Here is a 13,445-nt window from a genome sequence, read left to right as displayed (position 1 = left end):
AGGAAGGAGAGGACGTGAATCCCAAGGAGGAAGACCTCCTGGGACGCCCAGTGATCAATAAGGAGTTTTCCTCTGAGGAACCAAAGGACTCTGAGGCTCATATAGAGACCATAGAGATTCCATTGAACCTCCTTATGCCATTCATGAGCTCTGATGAGTATTCCTTTTCTGAAGAGAATGAGGATGTTACTGAAGAACAAGCTGCCAAGTTTCTTGGTGCAATCATGAAGCTAAATGCCAAATTATTTGGTATTGAAACTTGGGAAGATGAACCTCCCTTGTTCACCAATGAACTAAGTGATCTGGATCAACTGACATTGCCTCAGAAGAAACAGGATCCTGGAAAGTTCATAATACCTTGTACCATAGGCACCATGATCTTTAAGGCTCTGTGTGACCTTGGTTCAGGAATAAACCTCATGCCCCTCTCTGTAATAGAGAAACTGGGAATCTATGGGGTGCAAGCTGCTAAAATCTCATTAGAGATGGCAGACAATTCAAGAAAGTAGGCTTATGGACAAGTAGAGGACGTGCTAGTAAAGGTTGAAGGCCTTTACATCACTGCTGATTTCATAGTCCTGGATACTGGAAAGGAAGAGGATGAATCCATCATCCTAGGAAGACCTTTCCTAGCCACAGTAAGAGCTGTGATTGATGTGGACAGAGGAAAATTAATCCTTCAATTGAATGAGGACAACCTTGTGTTTACAACTCAAGGATCTCTCTCTGCATCCATGGAGAGGAAGCATACATGATCATGTGGAGTCACAAAATAAATATAAAAATTGAAAACGGAATCAAAAACAGCAGAAGAAAAATCACACCCTGGAGGAAGCACCTGCCTGGCGTTCAACGCCAGAACAGAGCATGGTTCTGGCGCTGAACGCCCAAAATGGGCAGTGTCTGGGCGCTGAACGCCAAGCATGGCTCTGGCGTTCAACGCCAGAAATGGCCAACAAATGGGCGTTGAACGCCCAAAATGGGCACCAACCTGGCGCTGAACGCCCAGAGTTGTGTGCAAGGGCATTTTTACATGCCTAATGGGTGCAGGGATGTAAATCCTTGACACCTCCGGATCTGTGGACACTACAGGATCATCTCAGGATCTGTGGACCCCACAGGAGCACCTCAGGATCTGTAGACCCCACAGGATCCCCACCTACCTCACCCTCTCTCTCCATTCATGATCATCCCTTCTGTTTTCCATTCACCACTCACATCCATACATCCCACTTACCTACAAAATTCAATATCTCTTTCCTACCCAATCCCACCCATATGGCCGAATACACACATCCCCCCATCTCCTCCATATCTTCTTCTTCTTCCTCTATTCTTTCTTCTTTTGCTCGAGGGCGAGCAACATTCTAAGTTTGGTGTGGTAAAAGCATAGCTTTTTATTTTTCCATAACCATCAATGGCACCTAAGGCCAGAGAAACCTCAAGAAAGAGGAAAGGGAAAGCAATTGCTTCCACTTCTGAGCCATGGGAGATAGAAAGATTCATCTCACTAGCCCATCACTAAGAAAAAGATGGAGCAAACAAGAGAGCACATTCATGGATCTCAACAGGCACATGAAGAAGCTCATCATCAAGAGATCCCTGAGATACCTCAAGGGATGCACTTTCCTCCACAGAACTATTGGGAGCACATCAACACCTCCCTAGAAAAATTAAGTTCCAACATGGGACAACTAAGGGTGGAATATCAAGAGCACTCCGTCATCCTTCATGAAATAAGAGAAGATCAAAAAGCAATGAGGGAGGAGCAACAAAGACAAGGAAGAAACATAGAAGAGCTCAAGGACATCATTGGTTCCTCAAGAAGGAATCTATAGATACCAATCATTCTGAACCTCAATGGATAAAGTGAGATGCCAAAACTATTCAAGAGGCAAAAAGCTATAAGTCCTGCTCATATGATTGAAGCTCTGTTTCATTGATAGTTTGGAATTTATAGTATATTCTCTTCTTTTTATCCTATTTGATTTTCAATTGCTTGGGGACAAGCAAAAATTTAAGTTTGGTGTTGTGATGAGCAGATAATTTATACGCTTTTTGGCATTGTTTTTAGTATGTTTTTAGTAGAATCTAGTTACTTTTAGGGATGTTTTCATTAGTTTTTATGTTAAATTCACATTTCTAGACTTTACTATGAGTTTGTGTTTTTCTATGATTTCAGGTATTTTCTGGCTGAAATTGAGGGACTTGAGCAAAAATCAGATTCAGAGGTTGAAGAAGGACTGCTGATGCTGTTGGATTCTGACCTCCCTGCACTCAAAGTGGATTTTCTGGAGCTACAGATCTTGAAATGGCACGCTTTCAATTGCGTTGGAAAGTAGACATCCAGGGCTTTCCCGCAATGTATAATAGTTCATACTTTGTCCAAGTTTAGATGACGCAAACTAGCGTTCAACGCCAGCTCTCTGCCCAATTCTGGAGTTCAGCGCCAGAAAGGGATCAAAAACCAGAGTTGAACGCCAGAAATGGATCAAAACCTGGAGTTCAACTCCACAAATGGCCTCTGCACGTGGAAAGTTAAAACTCAGCCCAAGCACACACCAAGTGGGCCCCGGAAGTGGATTTATGCATCAATTACTTACTTTTGTAAACCCTAGCTAGTAGCTAGTTTATTATAAATAGGACATTTCACTATTGTATTTGACATCTTTGGATTATCTTTTGATCATCTTTGGATCTTTGGAACCATCTTTTGATCATTTTTAGATCTCTAGACCTCCATGGGAGGCTGGCCATTCGGCCATACTTACCCTCTATTCACTTATGTATTTTCAACGGTAGAGTTTCTACACTCCATAGATTAAGGTGTGGAGCTCTGCTGTTCCTCAAAGATTAATGCAAAGTACTACTGTTTTCTATTCAACTCATCTTATTTCGCTTCTAAGATATTCATTCGCACTTCAACCTGAATGTGATGAACGTGACAATCATCATCATTCCTTATGAACGCGTGCCTGACAACCACTTCCGTTCTACCTTAGATTGAATGAGTATCTCTTAGATCTCTTAATCGGAATCTTCGTGGTGTAAGCTAGAATGATGGCGGCATTCAAGAGAATCTGGAAGGTCTAAACCTTGTCTGTGGTATTCCGAGTAAGATTCAATGATTGAATGACTGTGACGAGCTTCAAACTCGCGATTGCCGGGCGTAGTGACAGACGCAAAAGGATAGTAAATCCTATTCCAGCAAGATCGAGAACCGACAGATGAATAGCCATGCCGTGACAGGGTGCGTTGACCATTTTCACTGAGAGGATAAGATGAAACCATTGACAAGGGTGATGCCTCCAGACGATTAGCCGTGCCGTGACAGGGCATTTGGATCATTTTCCCGAGAGAAGACCGAAAGTAGCCATTGACAATGGTGATGTATCACATAAAGCCAGCCATGGAAAGGAGTAAGACTGATTGGATGAAGATAGCAGGAAAGCAGAGGTTCAGAGGAACGAAAGCATCTCTATTCGCTTATCTGAACTTCTCACCAATAAATTACATAAGTATTTCTATCCCTATTTTATCAATTAATTTCGAAAACCACATTACTATTTTATATCCGCCTGACTGAGATTTACAAGGTGACCATAGCTTGCTTCATACCAACAATCTCCGCGGGATTCGACCCTTACTCACGTAAGGTATTACTTGGACGACCCAGTGCACTTGCTGGTTAGTTGTGCGAAGTTGTGAACCATGGTATTGGCATCATATTTTTGGCGCCATCACCAGGGAAAGAAAGAGCAATGAATTTTACATAATCAAAGTGTAATCACAATTTCTGCGCACCAAGTTTTTGGCGCCGTTCAACTCTAGACTCAGGCTATTCCCCGGGAAATTGAAATCCCGGTGGAGGGGACCATACGTAATTACAAGTGTATCACCATATGGTTATGTGGAGCTTCAAGATATTGATTCTGATAAGAGGTTCATTGTCAATGAACAGAGAATCAAACACTATCTTGAAGGCAACATTGAGCAAGAGTGCTCAAGGCTGAAGCTAGACTAAAAGCTCAGCAAGGTCCAGCTAAAGACAATAAAGAAGCGCTTGCTGGGAGGCAACCCAGCCATGGGGCATCAATCCTCTAAGAATTTTGCCCTATTTCTATTTTTATTTTTATTTGTTTATATAGAGTTCATTAATGACAAGGTAAATAATCAATTGCATAAGTTCACAGGGTTACAGAAGGAATCTGCACACAAAATAGAGAAAAAGAGCTCACTGGCAAGAAAACGCCAGTAAGAGCCTATTTTGGGCGTTCAGCGCCCAAAAGGGGCAGCCAGTGGGCGTTGAACGCCAGTAAGGGTAGCAATCTGGCGTTCAACGCCAGAAAAGGGCAACAACTGGGCGTTGAATGCCCAGGAGATCAGCATTTGGGCATTGAACGCCCAAAACAGGCAGTGTTTGGGCGTTCAAACGCCAGGATGGCAGGGAGGAGGCAAACTCATTTTTCTTCATATTTTTTTCATTCTAATCTTGATTTTCATACTTCAATTCAGGATTTCTTGCATAAACATGTTAAGAACCCTGATTTCTAAATACCCTAATTTCTAAAAATCCTACTTTAAAAATATCAAATGTATCTTAATCCATAAGCACCAAACCTCTTTGCAAATTCAATCCAACTCTTTTCAAATCCTATTTTCAAAACAAATCTAATTTTTTTTCCAACTAATATCTTTTTCAAATCTCCACATTATCTTTTTCAAAATCTAGATTTATCTTTTTCAAAAATCTTTTATATCTTTTCAATTTTAAACTATATCCTCTCTTATCATATCTTCTATCTTATCTTTTTCAAATCAATCTTTTTATCATATCCTTATCTCTTTTTTTCGAAAACCCACCCTCTCTCCCTTTAAATTTGGGTTCGGCCTCCTTCCCCTTCCATCAACAATTGCACCTAGCTCTCCTTCTTTCCCTCTCCTTTCTTTCTTTTGCTTGAGGACAAGCAAACCTCTAAGTTTTCAAACCAGTCGCCAGAGGATGGTTGGACTTCATTGGGCATTCTCTGTTGCCTACTAGCAACCGTTCTGAAGTCACAGTTAAAAGAGCAATGATGATCCATTGCATCATGATGGAAAAAGAAGTGGAAGTTCATCAGCTGATCTCAGCCGAACTCTACAAAATTACTAACAAAAATTCTAAAGAAGCCAGGTTGGCTTATCCAAACGTGATTTCTCTGCTCTGCAAGGACGCTGGGGTAAGGATGGGAATAACTGAGTATATCTCAGTTGAGAAACCAATCACCAAAGCATCAATGGAAAAACAACAAGCACAGGATGATCCCACCAAGAAGAAAACACAGGAATTTCTCCCAGAAATCCCTCAATCTGAATACTGGGAGTATCTTGAGACGTCTGTTACCAAGATACGGGAAGCTACGGAACAAATAATAAAAGAACAGAAGGAGCACAGTCAAATTCTCACATATATGTTTAAAGAACAAGAGGAGCAAGGGCGTGACTTGAGGGACTTGAAGCGCCAGAACTTATCTCTTGAAGGACCAAACACCCCAAAGATCCGAGGAACACCCGTTTCCCAGAACTAAGGTTGTTAAATTCCAATTCCTGCTTTAACTCTATGATAGTGTCGTTATAGAAGTTCACCTTAGGAGTCATATAGTAGTAATTAGTATCTATTTTGATTTTATCTCCAATTAAGCCATAGTTTATTTTTCTCATCATCAGCAAACATGAATAAAATAGTAGATCTTTTGAATAAGAGGCAATAAAATTTTGAGTTTTAATAAGAGAAATTCTAATTAGTTGCATGTGGTGGCAATACTTCCTGTCTTTTGAATGAATGCTTGAACAGTGCATATGTCTTTTGAATTTGTTGTTTAAGACTGTTAAATATGTTGGCTCTTGAAAGAATGATGAACATGAGACATGTTATTGATAATCTGAAAAATTATAAAAATGATTCTTGAAGCAAGAAAAAGCAGCAAAAAAAAAAGAAAAAAAAAGAGAAGAGAAGAGCTAATAGCCCTTAAAACCAAAAGGCAAGGGTAATAAAAAGGATCACAAGGCTTTGAACATCAGTGGATAGGAGGGCCTAAGGGAATAAAATCCTGGCCTAAGCGGCTAAACCAAGTTGTCCCTAACCATGTGCTTGTGGCGTGAAGATGTCAAGTGTTTTACTATGAGTTGTGTGTTTTTCTGTAATTTCAGGTATTTTTCTGGCTGAAATTGAGGGAGCTGAGCAAAAATCTGATTCAGGCTGAAAAAGGACTGCTGATGCTGTTGGATTCTGACCTCCCTGCGCTCAAAGTGGATTTTCTGGAGCTACAAAACTCAAAATGTCGCGATTCCAATTGCGTTGGAAATTAGACATCCAGGGCTTTCCAGTAATATATAATAGTCCATACTTTGCTTAAGGATAGAGGACCTAAACTGGCGTTCAACGCCAGTTCTCTGCCCAATTCTGGCGTCCAGCGCCAGAAAAGGATTAAAAGTTGGAGTTCAACGCTAGAAATGGATCCAAACCTGGCGTTGAATGCCCAAAACAGCCTTATGCACGTGAATTATTCAAGTCTCAACCCCAGCACACACCAAGTGGGCCCTAGAAGTGGATCTCTGCACTATCTGTCATAGTCTACTCACTTTTTGTAAACCTAGGCTACTAGTTTAGTATTTAAACAACTTTTAGAGACTTATTTTGTATCTCATGACATTTCAGATCTACACTTTGTACTCTTTGACGGCATGAGTCTCTAAACTCCATTGTTGGGGGTGAGGAGCTCTGCTGTGTCTCAATGAATTAATGCAAGTATTTCTATTTTCTATTCAAACATGCGTGTTCCTATCTAAGATATCCATTCGTGCCTAACTATGGAGAAGGTGATGATCAGTGACACTCATCACCTTCCTCAACCCATGAACGTGTGTCTGACAATCACCTCCGTTCTACATCAGATTGAATGAATATCTCTTAGATTCCCTAATCAGAATCTCCGTGGTATAAGCTAGACTGATGGCGGCATTCATGAGAATCCGGAAAGTCTAAACCTTGTCTGTGGTATTCACAAATGAATTCTCGTTGCAGGTATAGTTTCTAAACCAAACAATAATCCTTTCATACAAAAGATTGTTTGTCACAAGTACAAATCCCTAAAATTTATAAACCGAAGTATTTGAACCTCAGGTCGTTCTCCCTAGAAATTGCAATAAAGTGTTCTTGTTATTGGCTATGAAGTATGTTTGGGGTTTTTGAGATTTTGAACAAGGAATGTAAATTGCAAAAGAAATAAACTAACAACTAACAAAGCTCTTGGCTAGATGTGAGAACTAGAAGTCTTATCCTAGTTATCCTCCTCAATTGTGACCACAAATTGTCCATTGCTACCACTTAGTTAACCTCTAACCATGGAGGAAAGTCAAGTGGATGAATCAACTTGATTCCACAAGTCCTAGCCAACTCCCAAGGGAAAGACTAGCTTTAGTGGTATCCAAATCACTTAGCAACTTCTAATTATCAATCAACAAAGGAATTAGATAACTCAAGCGTCACTAATTACTCTACCTAGGCCAAGAGGAACAAAATCTATACTAGATTCCAACCAAGCATTCCATCAAAAACTTGGAAGGTATAAAAGAAAAGCATAGTAAATCTACAACAAGAGCAAAATCTAACAACAACTAATTGCAAAAAATTAACAACAACAATTAAAGAAAACAATATCTAAATGAATTACCTCAAATTGCATTAAAGAAAAATAGAAGAAGAAAAAGTGCATCAACAACAAAGTAGGCAATTACAAGAATGAAATGCAAAATTAGAGAGAGGAAGAGTAGAGGAACAAGAAAAGGAAAAGTAAATCAAAGCATGAATTAAATCTAGATCTAAGAACTAAACCTAATCCTAATTCTAATCCTAGAGAGAAGTGAGAGCTTCTCTCTCTAAAACTAACTAAAACTATTTCTAAAACTAAACTATGACTAATGATCAAAAGTATGTTAATTCCCCTTCAATCCTTGGCTTAAACAGCATCAAAAATGAGTTGTATTGGGCCCACAAGGCTTCTAAAATCGCTGGCCATGAGTTGCATTAAGTGAACCATGTGCACCCATCGGCGCGGACGCGTACCGTGCGCATGCGTGCCCCTATGCGCAATGCAACTATGGCAAATCTTATATCATTTTGAAGTCCCAGATGTTAGCTTTCCAACGCAAATAAAATAGTATCATTTGGACCTCTGTAGCTCAAGTTATGGTCAATTAAGTGCGAAGAAGTCGGCTTGACAGCTTTTGCGATTCCTTCATTTCTTTATGAGTTCTCCATTTCTACATGCTTTTTTTTCATTCCCTTGATCCAATATTTGCCTACTAAATCTGAAATCACTTAACAAACATATCAATACATCTAATGGAATCAAAGGTAAATCAAGATTAAACAATTAAGGGCCTAAAAGCATGTTTTCACACTTAAGCACAAATTAGGAGACAATCATAAAACCATGCTATTTCATTGAATAAATGTGGGTAAAATGTCATAAAATTCCCTAAATTAAGTACAAGATAACCCTACAAATAGGGTTTATCAGTTGTCAAAAATTAACCAATAGATATTTGGTCAGTTGATAGAACTGATAGAATTCGGACCTTATTTTTTTGAAATATTTTTGTATTAATATATGAAAAAAATTATTTTTTTAAATTTTATAATATACAATAAGAATAAAGGAAAGAAAATAGAAAGTATTATATCCAGTTAAAAAATCGCCGCTAAAAGAGAGTGCCGCGATTTCGCGCATGTTTATCGGCAGCCTGTAACCGCCACTATTTAACACGGTTTTTTAAAGTTTGTGACTGTTTGGTGGCGGTTTTAAAACCGCCGCTAATTTCAATACAAATTTTAAAAAAAATTAGATTTTCCTTTTAAAAAAAGCTGATTTTGTTTTGTTTAATTTTAAAGATACATTTTTTGGTTTCTTTAATACTATAAATCTTAATATTTTTCATCTATTAAATCTAAACTTGTGGAAAAAATAACAAAATTAACTGAAAAACAAAATAATATATTTATCATCCGTGTTGCCATGTTTCGCCTTGAAACTGCTGGAGATACATTGGTGGCAGCATCTTTAAAAAAATCGAAATTCTCTATAAGTCAGAGCCAAAACAAGTAAACTACATGATCATAGAAGAACATCATCTATACTTCAAAGAGATCATCATTCATTAAGAATAAAAGTATCAACTACTACATAAACATGTCAATAGTGTCTCCAACAAAGAAATCAACCTTTCACCCACACCTCCTTTTATAGTCAATACATAATTCAGCTTTGCTCTCTTGGTAAACCTGAAATGTAGAAAGAACATGAAGTCATTTTAATTCTTTAAAATGCAAATTGAATTGAGAGTTGAAATCTTAGATACAATGATGGTGATGATGACTTACTTGAATCAAATCTATGTAATTCATTCAGTACCGGCAGTGATCCCCGAAAAGCATCAATACATCCTCAATGTTCCTTGCTCTTGGATCCTCAACAAATAAACATTTTCATTAATTAAAAACTGGAACTAACAACACTTTGTATACCATATGTCAACAGAACAACATATATAGCACAATACAAAGTTTTATATTCTCTGTCAACAAACAAGTAATTAGACTATATATGTTAGGATTAATACATGAAATAAAGCATATGATATGAAACAGCTTAGCACCTCAAATAGCCAGTGGAACTGCCTTATAGCATTAGCAGTTCCCTGAAACCAACTTTGACCCTCCTGACCTGGAACTTGAGTGGCTGCAAGAATTTGAAAACAAAACAAGAGCTCCCTTCATTTGCATTCTCCTTCAAATTCAAGACATTTCCTCTAATCTCCTTTCCTTCATCCCCACCCATTATTCTCTTAATAACTGTCTTTAACGACCAAACTAATAAGTTTAGGGGAAAAGAAAACAAATAGTAACAGCACCTATAAATACCACAAATTGAATAGCATACTATTTCTTGTAATCTGAAAAGTAAGAATACCATTTTAGTACATGAAAACTCATTAGGTTTTCTTTTGTGTTCAGAGGATAAAAGAGTTTTTACAAAAAAGTTCAACATAACTAGTATAAGCACATGCATAAAAGAATTTTTTATCTTCTAAATAAATTCTGTACCAGTTCTTGCTGAGGTCTTTTATTTTGATTAATAATAGAATTCCTCTCCTCGATGATCTTCGAAATAAGATCCCTTTCCTAAAGTAATAAGTCTGGTACATATAATAGAGATAAGATGATATTAATTATGATCTCCTATAAGATAAAGCTAGTTCAAGTGTAGAATTATTAAGTGTTTATAATATACCATAGAGGTAATAAAGTAATTAGTAATAAGTTATTTTGTTATAAATTTTATTCATATAACATAAATAAGAATCTGTCTCCCTAACGTAATAATAAGATCACAGATATCCAACTAAAAGATAAATGACAGCAAATTCTCCTAAAAATAGTATATACCTCTACAAATCTTCTTTTCTTTCTTCTATGCATAAACATTCCTTAATTATTGACATTTACACTAATCACTCCTTCAATCTTAAGGAGATTAGTGTCATATTTTACAAAATATAAAAATATCATAGGTAGTATAACCTAAATTTCAGAAAAAGTTAGTATATACCTCTACAAATAAAGTGTTTTTCATAATACTAATACCATAGAAGAAATTAGTATAATTTACCCTTCATAAAACCCCTACATCTTTTTAAGTTAATATCCAAATTATACTACTTTGACTACAATATATACCTAATAATTAGTCTTTTCTGGTCTAAAGATAATTAGCATTATATATCCTCATTTTACAATTTACATACAAAAGTTACAAGAAGACAATTTTCAATGAATACATAAAGCATTATTTGTCTTTATGGTAATTATTACCAATTACATGTGGGCAACATATGAGTTTGCTTGGGTCACATATCTAACCCATCTATATGGATTATGTGCCTTTGATTTCTTCGCTATTTGCAACACCTACACCAACAAATGGCTTCTTAGAACTATTTATCACTAGAGAGTACAAAATAACCCAAAATATATGATAGGTTAAGTATTAGTCTCTACTTCAAAATATCTGTCAATTTTGACAAAGAGAAAGTTTAAAATATCAATGTATTATTCAGATACATTGATTTTATATTTTACCACTTTATTCAAATAGAGTAATTGACAAATATTTTGAAACAAAATGAGTAATAAAAAGGGAATTTACTCTGAATGTCTGATCATCAAATTATAGAAGATTATACAAAACAATTTGAATTTAATTTCATATGGACAGCTACCATTTAATTTCATGATCAATAATACACAAGTGAGTTATGAAAATCATCTGCAAAATCAGGCACAATGTTCAACCAACACCTTTTCTTTTTTTGTTTAAAATAAGTAAATAAATTTTCAAACGTGTATTTATATTTGAAAGTAAAATATAGAGAAAATATAACTTCAAAGGATCATCTCCACATTTTACCTGAAGCCTTAAAGCATGATATATTGGTATATCAAAGGTCATGCTAACAGGCCCTGCCTCCTTCATGATATTTCCTGCATTTCCAACAAAACAGAGCCTCTGGAAAAATAAAGATATCACTCCATTTTAATGCGCTTGATCTTTATTTCTCTCTAATTTAAACATTAGTATAATAATATTCTTTCATTCTGAAAAAATGTCGACTAAGATAGTAGATAATAACAACTGATTAACCAGAAAATCGGTGGTTATGGGCTTATGGCACTGATTAATCTAATCCAAGAAATTATTCTATATAAAAATTCTGCACCTAGTCCTGCTGGATAATGAGATAGGATGGTTAGGAGACAACAAGTGCGGCCAAAACTAACTATTGGTATGCGATTAAGAAGATAACGATTAATGTGGACAGATTTGAATTCTGAAACCAAAAGAAAAATAGCACAAACTTGAACAAGGGGTTTTGTACATACTAGTAATCTAAACGAAGAAGCTGATCGGCAATGGACCTACCGGCAACGGGAAGCGCGAGCAGCTGGTACTGACGAGCGGAGGGGAACGGCGGCAGGGATTCGCACGCGGAGGTGTGTTTTGCACCTCTGCTCCTTTTGTGTTCGCGCGAGGAAGATAAAAAGTGCGAATCTAATTCTTGACTGTATATACCCAAATCAAGAAGAACAAGATCAATATAAGCCAAATTGAAAAGTGAAACAAAAAAAATCAACCAAATTAAAAGAGGGCTTAGCAAACCTAGGTTTGAACGCGTTATGTTAATTTGTTATATATATCACTTTGTTGCTTTCCAGCGGTTAGAACGTGTCACCGCGGCTATGCTATTTAATTTTGCTGCAGTTATCAAACTACTACGACAATCACCGCTATCCATCCAATCTACGGCGGGTTTATAAACGATCGCCAATTTTATGCCACCATCCTCTGTGTCTGTTGTAGTGTTGAAAATGATCCAACGTAATTACGTAAACCTCAAGATTTTCAAGTAGTCTTTTCGTGACATTCTAAAGTCATCAATTATTTGATGTGCCATACCTGAAAAAGGAACGTTTTGAATGTAAAGCAAGCAAAAATATTGGTCCCCCACTGATAAAACACTTTTGATCTCCCTTTATAACAATTTATATCAATAAATTATTTTTAGGCAAAAAAACAGAAATAAGTCAAGGGAGAAAATAATTTACGTGAATAAGTCAAAACGAAAACTGCTTCATGAATCTACCAACGCATGTTTATATGTAGTTCGAACCAGCTTGATCGAACTTCATTTCTACATAATTCGAACCAGCTTGGTTCGAATTATACACAAACACATGCACACACATAATTCGAACCAGCTTGGTTCGAATTATACACAAACACATGCACACACATAATTCGAACCAGCTTGGTTCGAATTACACACAAACACACGCACACACTAATTCGAACCAGCTTGGTTCGAATTACACACAGTAATTCATGGTATAATTCGAATTATGCTGTTAAAAAATTAATAATTTATTAAAAAAATTTATTAAAAAATTTATTAAAAAAATTAATAATTTAAAATTAAAAAAATATATATTTTTATTTCATACGTTAAAAAAAAGCTAACAAAATATTTAATTACGAGACTTCTTTAAAATATTAATGAGCTATCAATTCGAATTCCATACAATACTTTTTTATGAGAACTATAAAAGTTTGTAATATTCTAGTGATTTAGGTAAATACATTAGAAAAATATTTTTTCTTTAATTTCTAAATTATTAGTGACTATGTGGAGTATTTCTTTAATGTCCTAAGTCATTAGGACATTACAAATTTTTATAATACTTATAACATCTTTTAAGCCATTTTTTTAATTATTTTGCATAGAATAAAATATTTTTTTGTGGTATAATTTAAATAAATTTATTAAAAAATATTCATGAGCTATCAAGA

The 13,445-nt window shown here is 36.2% G+C and overlaps 1 protein-coding gene across 1 annotated transcript; it reads right to left on the bottom strand.

Moving 5' to 3' along the window:
- LOC107609593 lies at window positions 9,015–12,162 on the bottom strand. The gene is made up of 6 exons (XM_021105953.1): window positions 12,021–12,162; window positions 11,508–11,581; window positions 10,145–10,222; window positions 9,738–9,896; window positions 9,422–9,508; window positions 9,015–9,322 (listed from the first exon to the last, which is right to left on the bottom strand). Exons 2-5 carry the CDS (start codon window positions 11,571–11,573, stop codon window positions 9,446–9,448), a joined length of 366 nt encoding a protein of 121 aa, XP_020961612.1. The 5' UTR covers window positions 11,574–11,581; window positions 12,021–12,162; the 3' UTR covers window positions 9,015–9,322; window positions 9,422–9,445.

Source organism: Arachis ipaensis, chromosome B07 (assembly GCF_000816755.2).
Source record: "Arachis ipaensis cultivar K30076 chromosome B07, Araip1.1, whole genome shotgun sequence".
NCBI classification, from domain to species: domain Eukaryota; kingdom Viridiplantae; phylum Streptophyta; class Magnoliopsida; order Fabales; family Fabaceae; genus Arachis; species Arachis ipaensis.
Note: the sequence above shows the minus strand (reverse complement) of the source record. Positions and strands in the feature narration are given on the sequence as shown.